The following is a 24,667-nucleotide window of genomic DNA, read 5'->3' on the forward strand; positions in this document are numbered from 1 at the left end:
GGGCGGGGCTGCGCGGGAAGGGCGCGCGCGCAGGGCGGGAAGGGGGCGTGGGACTGCGCGGGAAAGGCGCGCGCGTGCTGCGCTCTGTCCCGACCCCCGTCCAGGGAAAAGGCCAATCCCGGGATGCTCGAAGGCTGCGAGCGGTGGGTTGTGCGGGCGCTGGCGGCTCCTCCGCCTTTTTCGCTCCCCGCGGCGCTTCACAGAACGGGCCGGGGTAGAAGGGACCGCAGTGCGTCATCTGGTCCAACCTCGTCCCGGAGCACATGGCACAGCATCGCGTCCAGACGGTTCTTGAATATCCCCACCAGTTCAACCTGTTCCATGTGCAGTCCTCCTTCTTCCTCGTTATCCAGGTGGCACTTTTGTGCATGTTTCTGCCCGTTGCCTCTTGTCCTGTTGCCTGGCACCACAACCGAGCCTGGCTCCATCCTCGTCGCGCCCTCCCTCCGGATATTTGCGTGCTCCGCCGGCCCAGACTGTTCCCGCCCGGGGGACTCAGCTTGCCCGCCCTGTGCTCCCCCGAGGGACGGCAGCAGGATGGGGCAGATGTTCCCCTCTTCCTGCCGAGGAGTCGGCGAAGGGCAGTGTGGGGAACACGGCAAGAAAAGCAGCACCAGGAGGTACCGGTGCTCCCCCCCCCCCATCCACTGGGTTTGTGTAAGCGCAACAAGAACGAAGTTGGTGTAGGATCGCCCTTGCTCATTTTTGGCAGATTGGAAGTGGGTGGGGTGGAAAAACTTCAGCGCCGCTTTTTCTTCCTCAAAACATGGGGATTGCGTTCTTATTACAAAGTTAAAATATGTAAAAATGTAGTTTGGGGGGTTTTTATTCTACTGAACTATGGTTGAGGAAAATCTGTGGCTCTGCATCTTATTTATAGCATCACCTGCCTTGGGAATCATGGAGCAGAGCAGATAAACACAAGCACCTTCCCTACATACAAGTCAATAAAAATGTTCACCCTTAACCAAAACAAACCCCTCAGAATGTACTAAAAATTTACTGACATGGAATAAGACCCAGGAATTTAACTGTGGAAGAGCTGTGATGTACCACACGCTCCTGCCACCAAAAATAAAAGCATTTGTCCCAGCACACCCCTGACAATGTGGAACTTGGAGGGGTGGCAGGAATTAAAGGGTGATTCTGAAAGCCTGCAGAAATGTAAACCAGCAGCAACAGCAGAGGAACAGCTTTTGGAAATGTTCCTGGGGAATTTTGTGTTTCCCAAGCTCCTGTTTCATACTGGCATTGTTTTAACCTCATCAGTATCTTCCTAGCTCTACTACACGACTTAACTCCTCAATTTCTTAGTCCATTTTCACTGTTATCTAAAGGAGATAGCCATTCCAAAATCTCAGCAGGGTGGAACGACTTTCCAGAGATTTCTTCTCATGAACTACACCTTTGGAACTCCAGTCTCCTCCCCTCCTGCCCCACCCCTGTAAATACAATTTTATGTGCAGTGAGTGGGATGACTTGCAGTTTTGAGAGGATCCCTTCCAGGAGGTGGAACATGTGGGTTCAAAAGTCACCTGCAAGAACCATCTCTACATCTGATGACTAACTTTAGGATGACACTGTTTCTACAATACACATGCCAGGATCTACATCAATAATCAAAATACAGAAAAACAGTATTTTAGCCTGGATTGGTAACTCTCTTTCTCCAGGAACCAAGTAGTGCACTAGCTCTCAACTTAGGGGAGAGGAAGGAAGGAGCTGGGCACATTTGAACCAAGCTGCCCTCCTGAGGCATGCTAAGTACATTAAGGTTTAAGCTGTCATCACGATTGTCTCTTCCAAGTATGTGTCAAAGGCAGCTACACTACGTTTGCTCTGTAAATCCAAGTGCTGCTTTATTTACTTGCTTTACTTCCATTTTACTTATTTAGAACAATTTCCATATGGTGAGATGCCTTTAATGAAACTCATGACTCAGAAATACTTGTCGATGTAGTCAAACAAAGTCTATTGACATGAGTCACTGAAATTAAATAAGTGGCATTAAAAATGAGACAAAACAAAAGGCAAATATATATATATATATCTCCAGCAGAATGATAGTGATCATCACACCATTTGATCAATCTTCCCTGTGAGTTATATCTGCAAGTTACTTTGAGGTAGCGCTAGAAAGAAGCTGTTGGTCCAAGAGCATCCCTGCAAAAAGAAACATTCAAGGCTTAAGTACCATTTAACCTTTTTGTGCCCTTTTAAGTACTTTTCGCCCTTTTTTAGCCTGTTTCTTTCTCTCTGTTCACCGACTGCAGGATCAATAGCCCCTCAAACCATGGTACTAAAGCTTTTCTGTTCAGAGAAGTGATGGAAAACACAAACATTACTCTTCTTCAAGGAATTAGCAGGTTTTAGGTAAAGGCACTATCTATCACAGCTAGGTACAATAAAAGGTTAGAAAACCAACACTAGATAACCTTCAAAAAAACCCCTTCATCAAAGTTAAAAACAGAACATTTCAGCTGGGTAGAACACAGACAACACACAACTGGACAAAGTGAAATAGTGTGGTGTTGAAAACATTGTTTCCAATACTCTTTTTCCCCTAATGTTTCTACTGCAATCAGTAGAAACATCTGTCTGATGTACGTGTTCACCTCACAGCTGATGCAGACTGTACCAGAGCTGGGTATTTCCTCAGTTAAAATCCCAGCAATTCTAAGTTTCTATTTGCTAACTTTTTCCTGAATTCAGGCTTACACCAATAGTTTTTTCAGTATGCCTTAACAGTAAAGAACATGTACTGCACACAACACCTTGATCCCATATATGAAATCCTAACAGGAAATCAGGATGGGCTAATAAGGCTCAAGAGACAGAAAATGAAGTCAGAGAGCAACTTTAAAACAGTATCACACAGGCTGGGGCTGCAACCAGCAGACTCCCTCACCTCATTTTTCTTGTATGTTGACTAGCAGAAAATACAGTCCTCAGCATTTCTCTGGTGTGAAGAACTAATGGCCCAAACCACCTTTCAATGCATTTCATAAACGGTATTTTCACTACATGGGTACTTTACAGGCCAGAACAGAAGGTGCATGCTGGTCTGAAAACAGTCTCTAATGCAGAGCATAAAGACCTTGTTAACATGTAAAACCTGCATAGATGTGGTGGCTACAGACTTGACTTTGAGGTTTATGTGCTGGGGCAAGTATTGAATTAAGTGAAATCACTCAGCTACTTGGGCCCCTCATTACAGAGTTTACACAGGGATCAGCCTCCCAAATGCCAGAAATCAGCAGGCACTCCAGAGTATTTCAGTCAGGCCAACAACACATCCTTGGCATCACATTTTTAACTGGAAACACAATTAAAGATTTCCACAAATTACTTGCTGCAACTTAGTATGGTCTTTTGTAATACTGTGCAAAGCAGGATATGCACTTCAAAGCAGGATATAACCCAGGCACAGACCTGGAAGCTCTGGCTGCTGGTGATGATGGTGCTTGCTACAATACAAAATCCTTTGCTTAGCAACTAGTTTATGCTACCAAACTCAAGCACCAGATATCCATTACAATTGAAGTGGCATCAAATCCAGTGTGGTTGTGAAGCTTTAACATTCCCATCCAAATTCAAGGGGCCTGCATCTACTATCTGCAGTTTTCTCCCTTCTGCAGTCCCCTGAAACAATTCTATATATGCACACAAGTATTCCCCTTCCCATACAGGTTCTCTTTGCTTCATTTATTCCACTTTCTGTCACAAAACCCTTAATAACCTCCCTACTATAACCCTCCAAAGACTGACCAGTCCACACAGGGGGAAACCTTCACCTAAGAAATCCCATTTTCCTGCCACCTCACAACTAGTTCTTGCCAAAGCAGGGAAACAGTTGCAAAAACTGTGTTAAGACTCTCCCTTCCTAAATGAGATTTTTGTTGTCTCTTTTTACATACACATCTGCACAAAATCCAGGAAGAATGAACTTCCTGAAGCACTCCAGAACCCTTTTTAGTTTAGAGCATCTGCATATCAGAGGTGGAACTTTTTAAAAGAGACATTTAGCTGAAATTAAACTTTGAAGAGAAAAAGAAGGGGACTCTGGTAAGCTGCTAGAAATAACCTGCTGTGCCAAGTCATCACTCTGCAATGCAGTATTAGTTTCACATTTAAGAACAGTATATAGGTTATGACCACCACTTTAATGTAATTAGGCCATTAAAAAAAAGCCAGATGACTTCACTCCTCTCTGCCATTCTAGCACTTAGGATTTGGATTGCCCCCAAAACACACACAGCAGCACCAAAGGGTCTTGACCAGCTTTAGTAGCTCCATGGCTGTTATCTGAGAATTTCTACCTTTTTCTCTTCAAAGAGTATTCTTCTGTTTCCAGCCTGAATTTTGTGTACATTAAATAGTAAATAATTTTGCATACACAGGAATTTAAGTTGTCTGTGACTGGAAAACACTTTATACCTTTTCAGATAGTAAGTTTAGAGGAAGCCACTCAGATGAAAACAGAACTTTCCTCATTGCCATCTCCCCTGATCTCCTTTGACTTGAATACTGAACTGTCACCCTACTAAGACTTAAAACCTTTCCACTATGAAGCCTCTGAGCATGAAAACTGAACAAGTACCAGATGTTTAGGACAGGGTGCAACTTAGCTCAAAAGTTGTTGCTAGGATACTTTAATTCCTGATGGGTTATTCTTCCTTCTTTAAACCAAAGTCTTCTCCAAGGATTCTCAGATTTAAGGAGATGTATTATGTTACACCAGTTGCTTTGCTGTGAAGTGTCAGTTGAGAAGACTGACAGCAAGAAAGGCAGAAATAAAATTATCAGTAGGGATCCTCCTTAGTCTTTGGAATGTTTCTATAATTCAGCTTGGAAAGGACTTCTGGAATAGCTTTGTTTCAGCTATGGCAGCTGAAAGTCTGCCCTTCTGTATGTTAAAACTGTATGGATAAAGTGTGTTAAGAGCTGGTAAAGGATTGCTTAGGGAACTTGGAAATATGTCAGAGCTACTTCTTGCTAGTCCTGCTGCCCACACCACAGACAAGTGAAACAGCCCTACTGCCTCCAGCTAAATTCAACAAGCCAGAAGAGAATGTTTCACATATATAAGTAAAATCCCTTGCTGGCAGGTTTGCAGAAACAAAATTTTATTTACACAGGCAAGTCTATCTTTAGACCCCATTGAACTCTTTACATTTCTAGAATATTTACATAATTTCAAGATGCTCCAAGTGATGAACAAAAAAAAAAAGATTACAGAAACTGTCAAAAGCATAGCAAAAAAACCCAACCTATCATTGTGCTTTAAAACTTATGATCTAATGTAGAAGAAATGTAGTTTTAGCACCTTGGTCATAACGGTCATGCTATATAAGACACTTAAATAGCAGAGGGGATGTCAGAAGTGACCGTGTCCAGAGGTTGCCAGTGACAATTCATGAGGGCATCATAGAGTTCTTCACTTGTCTCCATGAATTGTCTGTTCATTTCATCAACATCCAAGTACAGCTGTGGATCTGAAAATAAAAGCCTGGTCAGTACAAGTGTCAGATCTTGGGAGGCTTGCACACAAAAACCTGAAATAAATCCCTAATAAAATGTATTTTAGCCAAATTTATTAATTCAGTAGATTTAATAGTAAATATTATGTCAAGGTCTGTGGAAATTCTAGGTGAATAAACAAGTCCAGCTTCCTTTGGAATTAGAATGCCAGGACTATACTGCTACTTCAAAATACAGATTTAAGGATAATTAAGCACAAAAACCTACCAAAATCCATTTAAATAATTTCTACCACAGTATGTGTTGAGCAGCATAAAGTTTCTGAACACCAACACAAGATGTCTCTGCAAGGAACTGTCTACAAACCTTCCAGGCCAAGCAATTAAGTTTTGTATCACATCTTTAAGTGCAAGTTGAATGTTCCATTTAAGATCTGCAACATAAGCTTTTATCTCAGGTTTTAGAAAACAAACCTTTTGCTTAATAATGGGTTTAACATACAATAATTTTAGCAGAATCAATACAAAGATATTGTAAATTCCCTAATAGGCCATTTTGGAAGGAGAAAGAAGGCAAAGTTAAAGAAACCTACTGTGAAGTGTTGTTGACAGTGGCCCATTCTACTTGACATGGTGTACACTGTTAGCTTTAAAATCCTACCTTATCTTAGCTATAACCCAGAGGATCCTCTACATTAGCTGAATTTCAAGAACTTTCTTCATCCAATAGTCATGGGCTTATATCAGGTAAAGGGCAGAAATTTGGCTAAATTCAATTTGCAGTGATAGACTCATCATTACCTTCAGTCAGCAGGTCATCATTGATTTCAGTCATAGCTGAAGCTTCCTAAAAAAATGAAACAAAAACTTGATCAATTCATTTCAGAAAGCATCAAATCCAAAATAATTTTGTACTCCCTAATCATTTCCTTCTCCCACAGCTACAAAACAGGCAGGGGGAGGTGGTGTTTGCTGGAGAGAGGTTTTTATGTCACGTTGTTGGTTTTTAGTGGTTTGGAGGTTTTGTTTATTTGTTTATGTTTGAGGGTTGGTTGGTTGGAAAACTGTAATAGAGTTCAGCTTGGAAAGGACTTCTGGAAGTTGTAACTGATAAACCAGCTAATTCAGATAAGATCTTACAGTAATTCTTTAATTTGCTTCAAGAAAAATACATCAAGAAACAGAAAGAGGGAAAACCTACACAATTATGCTGTCAGAACTGTTATTTGGCATACAGGAACAAATAATGGTGTATAAATATCTAATTCTATAGATGCACTAATTAAGCACTTAATGCTGCCTGCTAATTCAACCTCCACACTCAGCTGAACACATTTCAGTTTTAGCACTTTGTAGCTCTTATAAAATTTATTCAACTTGTTATTTGTGAATTTTCTTCAAATCAAGGGTGTGGAATCTTTACCTCAAAAACAGCTGGAGCCATAACAGCATCTCCTAAAGAGCATTCTCCAACAGCCTGCATGTTATCATAGGGAGTATAGGAGCTGTAGTTGTAGTCAGTGTAAGGATCATAGTTCCACTGGGAGTAGTAGTTCTGATAGTCTTGGTAATAATCGTTGTAGTTGTATGACTGGTACCGCTGGAATTCTGCCTTCAGTCTGAAACAGGAGGGGTCAGACACAGTCAGAGAACAAGAACTGCAAACCCACTGCTGAATTTAAACAATGACATAATTTACAAACTTCCAAGTTTAAAAGGAAGCTTCTCTAACAGCTGCCTAAACAACAGTTTGAAGTCACAGCACAGCATTTCATGTTTATACAGAAACAATTACTCTCACCTTCACCAATGCCAAAAGTAATTATTTCCATGGATTAACTCATTTATCTGTAATCAGTTTGAGTACTTTCAGTATCCATTTAAGCAAGCTGCTAACAAAAAGTTATTTATTAAGACCAGACTTTTATCAAGCACCACTGCTTTAAAGATTTAAAGTCTTAATTGGCCCTTCTTTTGTTAGGTTAATGCCAAATCTTGTTATTTCCAGAAACAAGGGGTGAAGTCGGATTATCTGATTCAGAGCAACATCTGACACTGCCTGACAGTCCACATGTACCCTCCACCTGCTCAGTTTTCAGTCCATGGGCAGCTGACAGAGCATACCTGTCAGGTGAAGGCAAAGAATGAAGCCAAAGCAGCAGGAAAATGACCAAACCCAGTTACTCAGTTTTCATGGCTTTCCCTTTCCTAAGCAGATTTTTCTCAGAGACAACTTCACACACCAATGACAAGTATCACTGCACAAGTATTGTCTGTACTAACACACAGACAAGCTACATGAAAAACACTCAGGTAGACCAGCTACATATTCCAAGAAACCCCCTATGCTCAGGCATTTCTTCACTGATTGATGCAAGCCCATTTCTCTGTATCTCCACTTTGCTACAGAAAGTTCAGATCAAGGCTTTGTGCCACAAACACAAACTGAAGGAGCTCAGAAATAGAATTTCCAATGTAAGTGACTCAGTGACAAACTGCTCTGATGGCTGGATATTTTGATGTTAGGAGAGCACAGTCCTCAGCCATTCAGAAATATGTATAGATTAGTATGTAATTAGCCATATTTTGTCATTACTGTGAAGCTACACATACATTCTAATAAAAAGGTATTCCACTGTGTTACTACTGTAGTGAACAAATGACTGCATAATGTCTCAGTCTTCTGCTTCAAACTTCTCTCCTACATCCATCTCTGTAGGAAAGAAAAGCCTGAAAATATTGACACTTTTCTGGATGGCCTATGTGAGGAAAGCTGTTTCTTTGGGACCTTTTCTTGGAGTTTTTTTTTAAAGCAATTTAGTCAAACAATTCTGGACAGTGCTCTCTTAGATAAGAGCATTGTTGTTCCAAACCAACAAGGTAACACTTGCAGAACCATCCAGGGTAAAAAGAAACAGAAGCTCTTACTTTTAGTCTTCCAACAGAACATCCAAACTAACTTAAGAAATATATAGTGAAAATTTTTCAATTAAATTCTGTATTTGCCTGTACTCTGGATCAAAGTTTATCAAATTTTCTATGGAGACTCTTAACTGAATTGTCTTAAATAACAGAGAACTGAGCTGGCAGAGTAAAAAACCCTCTCCAAAACAATCACCTTCAAATTACCTACTGCTCACATCACTTGAAAAGCAAAGAACAGTATTCTAAACAAACTGTTTGAGCAACATCTCCTTTGACTTCTTCCCCTCTATATTCTGTATTTTCCTTCCTCTGCCAGCCTACTCAAACTTGCAACGTGCTACCTTGCCTAAACTAAAAAGAAAGGTCTACAAGAAAAGCTTCCCAGCATAAAAGCCAAACCCTTGTCATCTCTTCTATCTTCTTCAGGCCCAAACCTGAAGAATATTTACTAATGCATTCAGCTTTATTAGTGTAAGAATTAAGGCTGGTTACAAGAAGAGCTCAGCCCAAGTTATACAATCTGGCCAGACTTGTTGGACTCCCCCTGAAATCCTGCAAGAGGTTGATGAATCCATGTAGTCCAAACACCATTTCTGTGATTTTGGATTTTTTTGTAGACTGCATTGTGTGTACAGCCATGACAGCAAGGGCCACAGTCTTTACAAAGGCAGAGCTAAAAGAATCCGATTATTCAGAATTACTGTAGCAATGCACAACTTATTTGTTACCTTTTAGAAATTCCTATGCTCAGGCGGATTCGTTTTCCCCCCAGACCTGGTGCATTCTGGCAGTCTTGCAGTGCCCTCATCTGATCACCTTGCTCACCAAATCTGACAAAGGCATACCCTCTACAATTTTCAAAAGGGAGAAAACAAATTCTAGTATTCATAACAGTTACAGAGCTAATGAATTCAATTTCTGTCTTCATGAAAACAGAAAATAGTTGCTACTACAGCTTCTGTTACCTAAGCAACCTCTCTGGAAGGTGCACATGCACAGAAGATGCTTTTACAGAACTAAAATCTTGGGCCAGAAGCAACAAGCTTGTTGATAGCATTAAGATGCAACTTGCTGAAAGCCAGCTACACATTAAATTTTCACTATGTAAGTAAGCAGATTTGATATTTCTTCACTTAGAGCAGTTATCAGTTAGGATTAAACCACTCGTGCAGTTCTAACATTCTTTTAAATTTGCTTTCTCAGATTTCCTTTTTATTTTTCTCAAGTTTCTAAAATTAGTGCTAACTGAACAGGAAACTTGCTCATCCCTGCCTGACCAGTATAAATTCTGCTCAACTTTATAAACTAATATTAGAAGTTTAGTCTCCCAACCCACTAAGACCTGCCAGGCCTTACACTTTTCTTCCACGTGTAAAAAGGGAATTAAGTTTGTCTTCAGTACTGCAGATGACTGTAGGTAAGTAGAGCAGCACACTTGTCCATGCACAGCTCTCCCTTCTCCCACCCTCTAACTTCATGTAGATATTCATATACAAACTGAAGCTTATCCCATCAACTGCTTAAACCTAAATTGACTAGTTTTAGAAATACAAGAATTTATGCTGTTAAAAAAAATGCCAGAGACTAATCTCTCTCTCTTCCTGCCTCTGAAGGAAATGCAGTAACAATCTGGATGCAAGTTCTTATAGAAGCAAAGATAGTGACAGCATTCACACACTTTCACAGACATTACCTGGAATATCCCAGCAGGTCTGTTGCTATTTTGCAGTCAATACATGAGGGATACCTCTTTAGGAAATAGTCATAAAGCTGGAAATCATCCACTTCAGGAGTAAGCTCCCCAACAAATATTGAATAGTCTGGTCTTTAAAAAGGTAAAAAAGAACCATGGTCAAGTTTCAGACTAATGCAGCTCATTGCACTATTCAAGCACCCAACATTCAAGCAGGTAATTATCACTGGACAAATACTGAGACAAAATATGAAGAGAATTAACTCCAAAACTGCTGAGCAATGTACAGAAATGCAATGCCATCACTCCAGCAAGAAATTCTTTATTTCTTTGGGTCCATTCTACCACTTTTGCAAAAGAAACACTTTAACAAATATCCACATTTAAAAAAAAACTCTAGAAGTTTGTTTTGAAAAGCAGTATTTGCTGTTTGAAGGGCAGGGTACCCAACAACACTAAGAAAAACTACTGAGTTACAGCAGTGATTCAAAAGAGCTATGACTATTTTGCCCCCAGTGTTTAAGTGATTATGGGTGAGAAACTAGAAAAAAATCTTGACTATTCCACTGGCAATACAATTTTATAGGCACTATGTGTGCCATTTCAGGATTCTAAAAATAAGTGATGACATTCGCTAGTCATTATCAACTTAAACAGATAAGGAGTCAGAGCTTTTCCTTTCTAAAGGTCTTTACCTGGTTGTGTTAGTACTACTAGGGACAAACTCTATTCTTCCTGGTTTTATTTTGTTCTTTTTCTTCCGTTTCTTCTGGGGTGTTCTCCACCAGCTGTATGCCTGGAGACATTCTCTTTTTTTCGCCATCAAGTCCTGTAGGGAGAAAAAAAATCACCTTTATAGTTTTTAGCCTCATTTACATTCCTCCCTCCCACTCCCCATCACCACAGGTGATTTCCCCATATTCACCTTGCCCTTGAAAGAAGCCTGGGGTCCCATTTCTCCCTCCGCCTCCCATGAGGGAAAGCAGCCTCTGGGGAAAACGCCTGGCAAAAATAACAGAGCCAAAGGATTGTATGAACAGCCATATTCCCCTGACTTGTCAAGCTGGCTAAAGGATTGACAGCTTCCTCTGGGAATTAGGGAAAAAGCAGATAGCCCTTCGGTGCTGGCCAATCCTAAATGTTAATTAGCTTCAGGACTGGACTGTGTTCCTCTTGAGCTCCAGGATGCAAAAAAACTCTGCTGCAGCACATCTGAGTGAGGAGGAGGCAGGGAAATCGGCACGCTGCCCCAGCAGGGATCTCCGCTGTCCCTATCGTCCCCTCACCTAGGAATTCTTCTTCTGTGAGATGCCTCTCCTCACTACCCAGCAGTGAGTCACTCTCCCAGGCCAGGAACAACAAGAGGCCGATTAATGGGATGTAAAGAGAAAGCAGACCAGGAACAGGCAGTACCTTGGCTGAGGGAAAACTCGAACCCAGACGCAATGCCAGGAAGAGGCATAAAAAGTGCCTCTTGGGAACACAAAAAAACAAGAAAAAAAGGAAAGAAAAAAAAGAAAAACTAAAACCCCCAAGAACCACAGTTCAAAAAGGAAGTGAGTGGGGCAACTGCACAAAAAAGGAGAGGAAGCAACAGCTGTATTGAGACAGGTTGCCTCCCTCGCTTAAGATTTCTGAAGAACAAGGACTTCCAAAAATGCAGACGACGTTCCACAGCTTTTACTTACGCAGGCTTTAAGGTTCTTCCTCTATAACACCTCCACATGTGCCTTACACAGAGAGTGCTTTGCACAAGGTCCTTCAGAAGAACCCACACTCAAATACTCCAAACTGCAAAACTTAATGTTATGCCCCCAGTCTGCTTCAGCTGACACAGTTAAGTGTCCAGAGGACAGCCACCAATTACCACATTGCTGGAGGGAATCACAGGACTAAAAGAACACCCAACTCAGAGCAGGCTAGCTATTTCAGCTTTACATTTACTAGGAATTCTGAGTATGGTTCTGGAATCCATTTAGGCACTTCAAGCCTGTGTTTCTGACCACGTGATCTTACCTGGCTTGCCATGGTTCGAACTGTCTTCTGCCTTTCTCAAACAGTATGGCTGCACAGGTTCAGTTCACTTCTTCAGCTGAAAAAAGTGTGGAGGAGGAAAAAGGTGAAGAATTTTATCCCTGAGACTGACTACAGCCCACTATCTTCACCCCACCACATGCTTTTAATGTCATAAATTCAGAACTTACTAAGCTCTGACTTGTCACTGCTAAAGTAATACAAGTAAAAAGGATATTCGGCCAGTGGGATTATGATTAGAAATCATCTTCATCATAAATTGTAATAGACCACAAAGTCTTCCCACTGTGCCAAGCACTAGAAAATTACAGAGAACTTTCCAGTCACCTATACCTTACCCTTAATTCTGAAATACCTACACATAACCACCCAGCAATTCAGACTATTCTAAAATAGTTAAAAACAAGGCAACAAGATAAAGGCTTCAGCATGTTTCATACAAGCCCCCAGGTTTCTTCCCCTTTTAGCCAAATTAAGAGTTGATTTACTTGTACCACAGACCATACAGCTGAAAACAAGCAGTGGTACTTCCTATGTGCTAAAGAATGGGAGCAGTAAAAGCAGGATGAGGGCACAGTACAGGCAATTGTGATCTCTCTCTGCACCTTTTCTTAGCACTATCTTATCTCTTTTGCCTTTTTCATATACACATTTTACTCACTACCAGCAAGTTAGCCAACAAATGATCTTTTATTGCTATCACTAAACCAGTGGACACACTTTCCTGAAGAGGTATGTATCTTTGTTCATTCCAATATCCTTTCTTTAAGCTTTTTCCCCTAGCCATCCAATAAATATAAGTCAGTGCAAAAGCCAGTTTCATTGGCAAAATATTCTGGATTTATTTCCACACACAGCTGTTCATTCACCACTGCTCATTTTTAGTATCTGGTGTTGCTCCTTCTATGCAGATACTCGATTGAAGTCCTGATTTCCATTTCCATGCAAGAATTTAGGCGATGTTCTACATCCTGGCTGACCAAATCCACATTCACATAATGCAATAAACAGAGAGTCCATAATGCCTTAAAGGCTGGACCACAGAGGGGTGCAGTTCAGAGCACTGGTTCTGAAAATTGATTAGGTTAACTTGACAGAGGATAGCCATAAACTCTAATTAGATCATCCATGCATGGTGCTATTCAGAATAACTATGGACTTTATCCCCACAGCCATTCTAGAGGCAACAAAACATTAAGTGCAAACATGCCCTTAAAGCACAGGCTAGGTTAGCATATGGTAAACTGAGCATATGCTTACTAAAAATAACAGTGTTCATTATAAAGAATTATCAGCACCAACATTTTTCTGTTAAAGGTGGTCATTATTACTACAAATGTGCACATCACAGAGTTCCTCTAACTCAAACGTTTCTTATTAATAAGAGGAACTATGAACTTCCCCACGCTCTATCACTGAATTAGTAACTTTCAAACTCCCAGCTTTTTTAAACTTACCGCTTTTCCCTCGTGTGGCTGTAACAGGAGACAGAAACTAAGGATAAAAGCAACCTTGTTAACAGCAGGAGACGATCAGGAGGCAACCGATTCAACTGCTCCTCGATCAACCACCACCAACGTCTCTGCAAAACTGGTTTGCTACTTTTCGCCGTCCGATCTTGACTGTCGCCTCTTGATCTCTTCACTAGGAAACAAAAGCAATTTAAAAGCAGTTAAAACAGCATGTATAAACATTTTTTAAAAAAAAATCGCTTTAACTGTAGCTAGCTTTCATTTAGGCACCAGGGCAGCCTCAACCCGCAGAATTCAAACCCATCCTCAACTGGATTACACACGCAGCTTTTTATTTTATTCCACCTTTTTTTTTTGCCGGTATTGCGTTCGCACACGCAGAAAGAAAAAAGGTGGGCGAAGCAATCGGCGGGCCGGGTCGCTGCGGACACCGCTCACCCCCCGGGTACCGGCACGGCCGCCCCGATCCCCGACGCTGGATCGGGCAGAGGGAGCTGCAGGAGCCCCTGCGCTGGTTTCGCTCACAAAGGGCGCTAGTTCGAGGCACAAGGAGCTGCAGGAGCCCCCGCGCTGACCCGGGCCAGGCCCAGGCCCAGGCCCAGGCCGAGCCGTGACGCATTTCTCTAACTGAGCCACTCGGCACGCCGGGAAAGGACCGGCCACAAGTGCGCCCCGCCCGGCCGCGGCCCTTCGCGAATAAGAAATTAAATAATAAATTAAAAATATATATTAAGCCACCCGGAGGAAATAAAAATAAGAGCCGCCGGGCCCGGCGCTGGGGAGATGGAAGTGGGCAGCGCCGCTTCTCCGGCGCCTCGGCCCAAGCGCCGCCGGGGCCTCCCCGCCCCGCACGCCCCGAGGGAGGAGGCGGCGGCCCTGCGGGGACGGAAAGCGAACGGGCCGGCAGCCCCTCCGCTCGCAGCCATCGGTTCGCGCCGCCTCCCCTCGCCAGCAGCCCCGGTGGCGGCCCCGCTCCCCCCAGCCCGGGCCCGGCACTAACGCGGCTCGTCCCGCCCGCCGCCATCGCCGCCGCCGCTTCCGCCCCGCGCGGCCCCAGCGCCCGCCCCTTCCCGGCGCCGCTCCCGCGGGAATGTCCCCTCGCACCGCGAGCCGGGAAACGGGAACGGGCCGGACCGAGGGAGGGAGCGGCAGCAAGGCCGGGGCGGCGACTGATGGAGCTGGTGGCGGGGTGCTACGAGCAGGTGCTGCTGGGGTTCGCCACGCGGCCCGGGAAGGTAAAGGAGCCCCGGGAAGGGGAAAGGGAAGGGAAGGGGGCGAAAGGAGCCCCGGGAAGGGGAAAGGGAAGGGAAGGGGGCGAAAGGAGCCCCGGGAAGGGGAAAGGGAAGGGAAGGGGGCGAAAGGAGCCCCGGGAAGGGGAAAGGGAAGGGAAGGGGGCGAAAGGAGCCCCGGGAAGGGGAAAGGGAAGGGAAGGGGGCGAAAGGAGCCCCGGGAAGGGGAAAGGGAAGGGAAGGGGGCGAAAGGAGCCCCGGGAAGGGGAAAGGGAAGGGAAGGGGGCGAAAGGAGCCCCGGGAAGGGGAAAGGGAAGGGAAGGGGGCGAAAGGAGCCCCGGGAAGGGGAAAGGGAAGGGGGACACCTCCAGGGAAGTAGAGAAGAAATGTGGTGAAGAAGACGGGGTTAGATGGGGGATATGGAAAGGAAAGGGGGGGGAAATAATATGGAAGGGGGAGTCGGAGGGGAAAAGAGAGGGGGAAACACAGAGGGGAAAGAGGGGGATATATGGAGGGAAAAAGAGAGGCGGGGGGGGAATGGGGAAACACGGAAAGGGAATGGCCGGCCTGCCTGCCCACCCGAGAGCGCTCCCGGCACTCACCGTTTCTCGCCCGCCCGCGGGCCCGGGCTCTGCCGCGGCTCTTTACGCGCTGTCCGGGGGCGGAGCGGCCTCTCCGCCGCCTCCCCCGCCAGGCTCGGCCCTCTCGCCAACCCGAAGGGCTCCCGCAGCTGCCGGGCCCGCGAGTCGCTCCTCCCCGCGCGGGGGTGAGGATGGAGAGCTGCGCAGGGGAGGGAGGGAGGGAGGGAGGGAGGGAGGGAGGGAGGGAGGGAGGGAGGGATGGGCCGGGGGCCGGTGGAAGGCGTGTCTTCGGCCTGCCGTGCTGGAAAAGGAGAGGATCCGCCTCCCCTCGCCCGTGGGATTTCATAGAATCAGAGAATCGATTGGGTTGGAAAAGACCTCCCAGATCAAGTCCAACCCTTGGTCCAACTCCAGTCCCTTTACCAGATCATGGCACTCAGTGCCACGGCCAAGCTCAGTTGAAAAACCTCCAGGGATGGGGAATCCACCCCCTCTCTGGGCAGCCCATTCCAATGCCTGAGCACTCTCTCTGCAAAGAATTTTTTCCTGATCTCCAACTTCAATTTCCCCTGGCAGAGCTTGAGCCCGTGCCCCCTTGTCCTATTGCTGAGTGCCTTGTCTCTGTGCAGATGCTTTTTCACGGACAGCTTTGTTGAAGCCCAGCGCTGGGTTATAAGGGGCAGTTTGCGCCCTTAAATCCTTTGGACTAATCTCCTAACAGCACATTAACTCAGTAAGATCTCATTATGCTTATAGCTACTTATAATTCCTCCCTCTGGACTTGGCACTGGTGGGGCCACACCTCGAGTGCTGTGTCCTGCTCTGGGCCCCTCAGTTCAGGAAGGACATTGAGGTGCTGGAGCGGGTCCAGAGTAGGGAATGATGCTGGGGAAGGGTCTGGAGCGTGAGTCAGATCATGAGCAGCTGAGGGAGATGGGGATGTTTAGCCTGGAGAGAAGGAAGCTCAGGGGTGACCTTATCACTCTACAACTCCCTGAAAGGAGTAGCCAGGTGGGGATCCAGCCTTTACTCCCAGGCAACAGGACAAGAGGACGTAAGCTGTGCTAGGGGAGGTTTAAGGTGGATATTAGGAAGAATTTCTTCACAGAAAGGGTGATTAGACCGTGGAATGGACTGCCAGAGGGGTGGTGGAATGGTCTGCCAGAGGGCTGGTGGAGTCACCGTCCCTGGAGGTGTTTAAAGAAAGACTGGACATGGCACTTTAGTGCCATGGTCTGCATAGGTTGGACTGGATAGTCTCAGAGCTCTTTTTCCAACCTAATCAATCTCTGATTCTGATTTTTACACATAAAATTTTTCTCGTTTTTCTTTTAAAAATAACAGGACAATAAAGTGGAAGCTTACTATGGTAAACTTCAGCAATACTTGTTTGTTTTGCATTTCATTTACAGTCGTGGACAATCGAGCCTGATTTTACACACCATGCTCACTCTGCCTCGTTGTCAGCAATAGCTGTGAATAACAGATATGTGGTCACTGGGAGCAGAGATGAGACAATCCAAATCTATGACATGAAAAAGAAGATAGAACATGGAGCACTGCTGCAGCACAATGGTAAGAGAACATTTCTTTGTAAAAAGCATTGATGATATAAAGTTGTAGCCAAAAAACTGGCACTTGCCAGCAGAAAACTGATACCTGTTTTTTAATAAGACTTTAATAGTGATGGTGTTGCAGCCATGATACAAACAAGGTAAGCTTTTGGGCATAAAAGTCAAAAAAATATTTTGGATATTAGCCCACAAAACCAGCTGCTTCTTCCAACTATTTTTAGTTTTAAATCTTGAAGAAATTATGACCCACAAATGGCTCCTGTGCCTTTTTAATTCTGTCAGGAGTTATGTGTGTGAGAACAGGGTGCTGCTGCCAGATTGGTTAACGTGGTACATTTCCCACTGTATGTGCTGGCTGAATTACAACCATAAAAGTACATCATAGAATCATGGAATAGTTTGGGTTGGAAGGGACCTTTTAAAGGGACATTGAGCAGGGACACCTTCAACTAGATCTGGTTACTGAGAGGCCAATCCAGCTTGGCCTTGAATGTTTCCAGGGATGGAGCATCGACCACCTGTCTGGGCAAACTGTTTCAGTGTATCACTGCCCTCCTTGTAAAAGTACTTCTTCCTTGTGTTTAATCTAAACTGACCCTCTTTAAACTGTTAACTCCTTCTCATGTCACAACAGGCCCTGCTAAAAAGTTTGTCCCTATTTTTCTTCCAAGCCCCCTTCAAGTACTGGAAGGTCTTCCTGCAGCCTTCTCTTCTGCCAGCTGAACAATCTCAATTCTCTCAGCCTTTCCTCACAGGAGAGGTGTTTCATCTCCTTAATCATCTTCATGGCTCTCCTCCTTTGTCTGTATCACTGGTGCAGTCATCAGTGTCTGTCCAAATAAGCCTGTTTGGGTCATTTGTAGCTCAATCCTGATGAGCCAAGAAGCACCTGTAGCTAGACTGAGTACACTACCTGGATTTAACTCCTGTGTGATTAGTCTGGTGCTTATGGGATGCAGGATGTGCAGTAAATTCAGCTGTGTGTCAGGAGCAGGGCTGTGACATGGGAGCATTCCTGATCACTGATAGAAGCTCTGTGTCATCCAAGCCACAGGGTTTGAGTGTTGCTGTGTCAGAGAGAAGACCAGCCGGAGTTCAGACATGTCTGGCTAAAGGGTGGCTGGTAGAGCACATCAGGGACTGACTATAACAAGAACGTTTGAGGGTTTTGTGAAGAAATACTTAGAAAATGATTTAGATTTTCCCAATGGTGGAGTAGTAGCTGGCATGTTTTGATGGAAGGTGCTTTTCTGTTAATTTGTATGTTCCCTGTGCAATAACTGTTTGGTGTGTACAACACTGTTAATAGCTCTGGTTTGCATTTCTAGGCACAATAACTTGTTTGGAGTTCTATGGGACAGCACATCTATTGAGTGGGGCTGAAGATGGACTCATTTGTATCTGGAACACAAAGAGATGGGAATGTCTGAAATCCATTAAGGCACATAAGTGAGTTTCTTAAATTTGCATATTCACGTACGTTTTCATGTTTGTTTTCCTTGTAAATAATACATGTGGCAAATGTTTTGTTTTTTATCAGGGGGCACGTGACATCTCTTTCTATTCATCCTTCTGGGAAATTAGCTTTGTCAGTTGGAACAGATAAAACATTAAGGTGAGTCAGAACTGTTGAAGGAATGTGGAGAATCACAATTCAGTAACTCTTAGTAAGATATTTAAGCAACAATTCCATGTTGGGACTAGACTTTGAAACACTGATACAACATACTTGTCATAAAACGTTTCAAAGATCCATTGGTTTGTCTTTTGAAGTTCTAGGTAATATTTTAAAGTCTTTAAAGAATAGTTCCTGCTGTTCATACCTTCTTGTGAACTCTGGCTCTTTACAAGTCACTTGTAGATGTATAAATATATTTGCATTTTGGAACAAAATTTGCTTAACTTCCTGAAAACTGTCAGGTTTTGTTTAGAGTGAGAAAAGTAATTTTTCACTTAAAGTATGTCCATGTTGCTGTAGATATCTCATTTAAAGATAAAAAATTCTGTTTTAAGAGCACAAGTTGTTATTGGGCTCCTATTGCAAATTGTGGCTTAGAAAGTAAATAACCCAAGTTCAGCCTTATACTCTGCAAGCAATATATGAACTCATCATTTTCTTTTGCATTAAGAAGGCAGAAAAATGCACAGAGATTCTTCAAAGCTTCCTTTGGGTGCCTCATGTCAGCAGATCAGACCTGAGCTTTGCTGTGCTGTTTTTAACAGAATGCACATTGTCTGTTGTTGTCTTTCAGAACTTGGAATCTTGTCGAAGGACGATCAGCCTTCATCAAAAACCTGAAGCAAAGTGAGTTTATTACTTTAAATCCACTAAATAAGTGGAATTAGATAGTTTTATTTTTTGTGTAAAGAAGAGATGGCTGAATTCATCAACAGGTCAGTTAATTGGAAACAACTTTCACAGTGTCTTTTTTTAACACATGCGGGCAACATATGTGAGTTCATGTCCTTAGTAATAATAATTTAACAGAAGGAAAATATAATATCACTAAAGTAAATCCTTTTTTTTTTTTTGCTTCCTTGAAATTTGAGGTCAGGACATTTAAATAAATGTGTCTTGGTTTGTTTTTCTTTACACAATTCTGATAATCAGAAATACTTAGGAGCATAGTTTTACTTGTTTATTCTAAGTAATTTAATTTTCACTGAATATTTTCTCAAGTCTAGGTACAAAACTGTCACTTTTAGATTCTCATGCAATATAGAGAGCAAAAAGTCAGTGTTTATACAAATGTCTGAATGTTTGCAGATGCTCACATCATTAAATGGTCCCCTGATGGAGAAAGATATGTGACTGTGATAGCAAACAAAGTGGATATCTACAGACTGGACACAGCTTCCATCACTGGCACCATTACAACAGAGAGGAGAATTTCTTCACTGAGATTTATTACAGTAAGTACAAAAAAGAGAGGTGGTGGAGAATTAACTGGTTTGAGACACATTCAGTTAATCACACCTGCATTTCTTATTTCCCATTCCAAGGATTCTGTCTTTGCAATAGCTGGAGATGATGAAATTATAAGGCTCTACAGCTGTGACTCTCAAAAATGCCTGTGTGAATTTAAGGCTCATGAAAACAGGTATTCTATATTTGTTTACCATTTTGATAGTTTTGGCAACTCTGAGTCCTCAGTAAAGTTCAATGACTTGGAATGTTCAGCATATATTTGCTACTGTTTTTGTTTTAGTATAGAAAGTGAACTTATTTATGTGCTAAATTTCAAATTGGACAGACTTGTTTGCTTTTAGTATGGGCACCATTACTGTGCTGCCCATGCATGTTACAAAAACAACATATACAATTAGAAATATTACTGTTCTAAGTTTATGTATGAGTGCCTCTGTATATATTTAACTAGTCTTTACTGATTCTGACTCTTGAGAATGCTTCAAAAAAAAGTTTTATTCAGTTCAAATGGGAGAGTAACCATGTATTTTCTGTTGTTGTTGAGTACAAAATATTTGTCCCAACTGTTGATTTTACTTAATCAAAACACAAAAGCATTAGAAGTAATGTCATTGCTGTGTCTAATAGTGTATTTTTTAAAGTATTAAAGCATTCTGAAATGAATCCTGACAAGCCCAGCAAAGGCAAATGTTCCTGGTATAAATGTCAGCACTCAACCCAGATCACTGTTACAAGTTCCTGCCTGTCACTTGTGGGTTTTCTGTTCAAACTGATTTTTTAAACTGTTTCCTGTTTGTCTTTAATTTTTGTCAGCTTATTCTTGGTGTGAACTGCCATGCTATGAAACAAAAACAGATTACTTTTCTTTTTACAGAATAAAAGGTATTTATAGTTTTGAAAGAGAAGGACAGCATGTTATTGTGACTGCATCCAGTGATGGTTACATTAAAATGTGGAATCTGGACCTTGATAAGGTCAGTCTATTAAACTGCTTGTTACTTTTATGAAAACAAGGAATCATGTCTTATCTTTAAAGTTTACCATATTTATTGTTTACTCTTAAAATCAGAAATAGATCTTTTAATGCCTAGTAGTGAAGGATCTACTTTATTTCACTCTAAGTATCTTGGATAGTTCAAATAATTATTTCTCAATGTTTACACTTCATATCTGAATTTGCCCATTTTTAATTTCATTCCCTCTGATTATTTTTATACTTCCAAGTGCAGTAGTAAAATTGCTCTTTTCCTTTCACCTCAAATTTCTGTTCCCCTTGTTTCTGTTCCCCATAACTGACATAGTGATCAGGGAATTCTTTGCCTTTAACGCTGTATTTATTTTGACCAAATCTGTGATTTGCTTTCTGTCCAGGCAGAGTTTTATATAACTGTGTGGGCTGCTCTGTCCAGCTCTGTGAGATACAACACCCTAATACAGTAATTGCTGATGGGTTACTGCACATGTTTGTGACACTTCATTCCCTGATATCTGTAATGGGATATTTGCTCAGGCATTCCCAGAGCTGTCATACAATTGCCCAACAATGAAGTGGAAGGCAGGCAGTGAGATACCTTCTCACGTAAAATACTTCAGTAGATTTAAACAGAAATAAAATAACCCCCTGCAGCGCTCCAGGCTGGGCACAGAGTGGCTGGAGAGCAGCCAGGCAGAGGGACCTGGGGGGACTGAGGGACAGGAAGCTCAACAGGAGCCAACAGTGTGCCCAGGTGGCCAAGAAGGCCAATGGGATCCTGGCCTGGATCCAAACTAGCGTGGCCAGCAGGCCCAGGGCAGTGACCCTTCCCCTGGACTCTGCCTTGGGGAGGCCACACCTTGAGTGTTGTGTTCAGTTCTGGGCCCCTCAGTTGAGGAAAGAGATTGAGGGGCTGGAGCAGGGCCAGAGAAGAGCAACGAGGCTGGAGAAGGGACTGGAGCACAAGTGCTGTGGGGAGAGGCTGAGGGAGCTGGGGGTGTTTAGCCTGGAGAAGAGGAGGCTCAGAGGTGACCTCAGCACTGTCTGGAACTGCCTGAAGGGAAGTTCTGGCCAGGTAGGGGTTGGTCTCTTCTCCCAGGCACTCGGCAATAGGACAAAGGGGCACGATGGGCTCAAGCTCTGCCAGGGGAAATTGAAGTTGGAGATCAGGAAAAACTTCTTTGCAGAGAGAGTGCTCAGGCATTGGAATGGGCTGCCCAGAGAGGGGGTGGATTCCCCATCCCTGGAGGTTTTTAACTGAGCTTGGCCGTGGCACTGAGTGCCATGATCTGGTAATCAAAGTGGGTTGGATTAAGGGTTGAACTTGATGATCTCGGAGGTTTCTTCCAACCCAACTGATTCTATGATTCTACGAATGTTTAAATAATTTTTGCAATGTTTTGTTCAGATTACAGATGTGCCATCTTTACTGTGTGAAGTCAATACCAAAGCCAGGCTGACGTGTCTTGCAGTGTGGCTCGACCGAGCTTCAGAAACGAAAGAAAACTCTGATGAAGCTGCAACATCATCTCAAGGTAACAGAACTGTGTGTAATTTCACTTGTTAATGTCACAGTGAAATGGAATATACTAAGTAGGAGGTTCCTACCACATGCATTGGAAAACGTTTTGGTACCTTGAAGAACAGGGTAGATGACTCTGACAAGTGATACAGATACACTTAACAATCTGTGTCTCAGACCTGTGTGTTTGTTGGAGGACATAAGCCTCTTTTCACTTCTATCAAAATTTTCTTTCTCTTTACTGGACTAACATACTGAGGAAGCCACTGTAAAGCTTTGGAGACAGATAAGAAAATAAACAGTATCATAGAACTGCACGTCTTGTTTTCCTATAAGCAAAATTAGGTCCAAGGCCATTTGAAGTTTGGCAAACTTAGAAAGTCTGACTCAGATTTGTTTGGGTTTTTTACTGTTGTTTTCCTATGTTGTTATCTATTTACATACTTGATGTTTAGATATTTTAATTTCACAGGCAAAACTAGTATGAATAGCACCTTCCAATGTAAAATAAAAAACTATGATAACCCTATTTTTTTAAATGGGGTACAAATAAGTCTCTGTGCCACTTAGACTACAAACACAGGACATAATGATATGTGTAAATAAATTTCCTGCTTTTTTCAGTGAAAGAAGATGAAAAATCATCAACAGTCAGGGAAAACAAAACTTCTTGGACTGATATGAGTGACAAAACAGCAAATAAAAAGAGAAAAATTATTCCAGAGAAAAAGAAATTGGAAGCTCCATTGCAAAAGAAGAAGAAGAAGAAACAGAATAGCTCAGCATGAAGACAGCTACTTTCTCCCCTGTGTAAAAGTAAATGCTGGTGTTGCTCTAGGTTTTTATAAGAATGTAAACATCTACAGGAAATACACCTCTGAACTGTTAAGTTGTTTTAAAGTACTTAATGTTTTTACCCTAATAAATTGACTGATCATTCTGGGAAGGAACAAAAGAAATGGCAACTTTTCCTAAGTGAGGGAGACAAAAATATATTTATAATATGTAATGTTTGTATTTTTCTATTAACAATAGCATACAGTTTTTAACTGGCTCTGAAAAAGTCAGCTAAAATAATAAAAATAGCTGCATCTGTCTCAGATACATTTTTGTCTTCACTTAAATGCATATTAAAAACACTTGTTCATTTTGGGGTTGAAAAAGTTACTGTTCATTTGACTCAAAATATGATCTGCCTTTTTCCTGCATTACTTTTCCTACTGTAAGAAGCAACATGTTGACATGATTTAAAATATGATGATCACATTCCATTCATACATTCACAGAACACATTATTTTCTAGTTCTTGACATGGACTTATATATGGAGTTTATCAGCAAAATGTTTGGCTTTTTCACCAAGTCCAAAGTTCAAGTATTAAAGTTTTTTTAAAGTCTTTGCACACACAATTCACATGATTGAAACGTTTTGCTTAGAATATGATAGATATTTTGAGGTGAAAGATTTTATATCAACACAGTTTTACCTTTTCTTACCCCTTCCCAATATTTTTTCAAGTCCTTGTTCTGAGCTTTGTTAAAAAATAATTATTTGAAATTTTGCCATGCTGATAAAACGTCACCTGTTTGCTTAAACAAAAAGTGAATTCTTGACCTTCTCAATCAGTGGAAACAGAATTTTATCCTAAGCCTTATTACAAATATACAGTGGGAAAAACAAAGTTGAGCTGGAGAAAACAAGGTCAAATAACTAATAAATGTTCCCATTATTTTAAAGTGTAGGGCATGTTAATGTTGCTTTCTACACTATCACAGTGGTCATTATTTCTTCTGTTTTCAAAGAGCAATTGGAATTATGCTTTATTCTGCTTCCCTTCAGTAACCTGTTCCTCCTTATTTGTGCAGCAAGAGAAAAAATAGAGAAAAATCCAGAGAATTTTGTAAAGTGCCTTCACTTGTACAGTGTTATGTCTATTTCATAGTGTTTATCTTATGTCCTTGACTAAACCAGTTTTTATTGTTTGAATTTTTAAATACATGAGCCCATGGCCACAGACACCACCATTGCAGAAGCAAGTTTGCATAAGCATCAGGAAAAATCCAGGATTAAAAAGCAGGAATTCCACAGAATTTTGGTCCTAAAGTTTAGACTTACAAGTAAGTATTAGACATTTGTAAAACTCCAAACTCCCTGTGTAGTAATGAGAAATTATGCTGAGATTTAGATCAATTTGGGAACTGGAGACAGTGAAGAACAGTCCTAACAGCTTTTAATGTGAAATAGAAACAGTCCTT

General features: G+C 42.3%; 2 protein-coding genes across 6 annotated transcripts; one reads left to right on the forward strand and one right to left on the reverse strand.

Moving 5' to 3' along the window:
* Positions 1 to 1,955: 1,955 nt before the first annotated feature.
* Positions 1,956 to 15,580, reverse strand: LOC139671045 (tRNA selenocysteine 1-associated protein 1-like). Of its 5 annotated transcripts, XM_071553238.1 has the most exons (10): positions 13,590 to 13,605; positions 12,115 to 12,190; positions 11,024 to 11,100; positions 10,794 to 10,927; positions 10,099 to 10,230; positions 9,134 to 9,253; positions 6,904 to 7,099; positions 6,282 to 6,327; positions 5,327 to 5,495; positions 1,956 to 2,163 (listed from the first exon to the last, which is right to left on the reverse strand). In XM_071553238.1, the coding sequence occupies exons 3-9, from the start codon at positions 11,051 to 11,053 to the stop codon at positions 5,359 to 5,361; spliced, it is 795 nt and encodes a 264-aa protein (XP_071409339.1). In that variant the 5' UTR covers positions 11,054 to 11,100; positions 12,115 to 12,190; positions 13,590 to 13,605; the 3' UTR covers positions 1,956 to 2,163; positions 5,327 to 5,358. The 5 variants fall into 5 exon arrangements, with proteins under 5 accessions (XP_071409339.1, XP_071409341.1, XP_071409340.1 ...); XM_071553240.1 differs by lacking the exon at positions 11,024 to 11,100 and adding an exon at positions 15,436 to 15,580 and having other exon boundaries at positions 1,956 to 5,495; positions 13,590 to 13,776; XM_071553239.1 differs by lacking the exon at positions 11,024 to 11,100 and adding an exon at positions 14,605 to 14,676 and having other exon boundaries at positions 1,956 to 5,495; positions 13,590 to 13,776.
* PAK1IP1 (PAK1 interacting protein 1) lies at positions 14,546 to 23,575 on the forward strand. Its single transcript, XM_071553236.1, has 10 exons — positions 14,546 to 14,839; positions 16,827 to 16,989; positions 18,317 to 18,437; positions 18,529 to 18,603; positions 19,241 to 19,293; positions 19,756 to 19,901; positions 19,992 to 20,089; positions 20,792 to 20,891; positions 22,299 to 22,425; positions 23,037 to 23,575. Exons 1-10 carry the CDS (start codon positions 14,777 to 14,779, stop codon positions 23,198 to 23,200), a joined length of 1,110 nt encoding a protein of 369 aa, XP_071409337.1. The 5' UTR covers positions 14,546 to 14,776; the 3' UTR covers positions 23,201 to 23,575.
* The last annotated feature ends 1,092 nt before the right edge of the window (positions 23,576 to 24,667 follow it).

This window comes from Pithys albifrons, chromosome 4 (genome assembly GCF_047495875.1).
Source record: "Pithys albifrons albifrons isolate INPA30051 chromosome 4, PitAlb_v1, whole genome shotgun sequence".
Taxonomy (NCBI): domain Eukaryota; kingdom Metazoa; phylum Chordata; class Aves; order Passeriformes; family Thamnophilidae; genus Pithys; species Pithys albifrons.

Coding starts and splice junctions, on each gene's coding strand:
- LOC139671045 (XM_071553238.1), bottom strand. CDS start 11,053: ATGGGACCCCAGGCTTCTTTCAAGGGCAAG. Junction 7,100..9,133: donor AGCATAGGAATTTCTAAAAG/GTAACAAATAAG, acceptor CTCCTGTTTCAG/ACTGAAGGCAGAATTCCAGC. Junction 6,328..6,903: donor TGGCTCCAGCTGTTTTTGAG/GTAAAGATTCCA, acceptor TCATTTTTTTAG/GAAGCTTCAGCTATGACTGA.
- PAK1IP1 (XM_071553236.1), top strand. CDS start 14,777: ATGGAGCTGGTGGCGGGGTGCTACGAGCAGGTGCTGCTGGGGTTCGCC. Junction 14,840..16,826: donor TCGCCACGCGGCCCGGGAAG/GTAAAGGAGCCC, acceptor TTTCATTTACAG/TCGTGGACAATCGAGCCTGA. Junction 20,090..20,791: donor TTTAAGGCTCATGAAAACAG/GTATTCTATATT, acceptor TTCTTTTTACAG/AATAAAAGGTATTTATAGTT.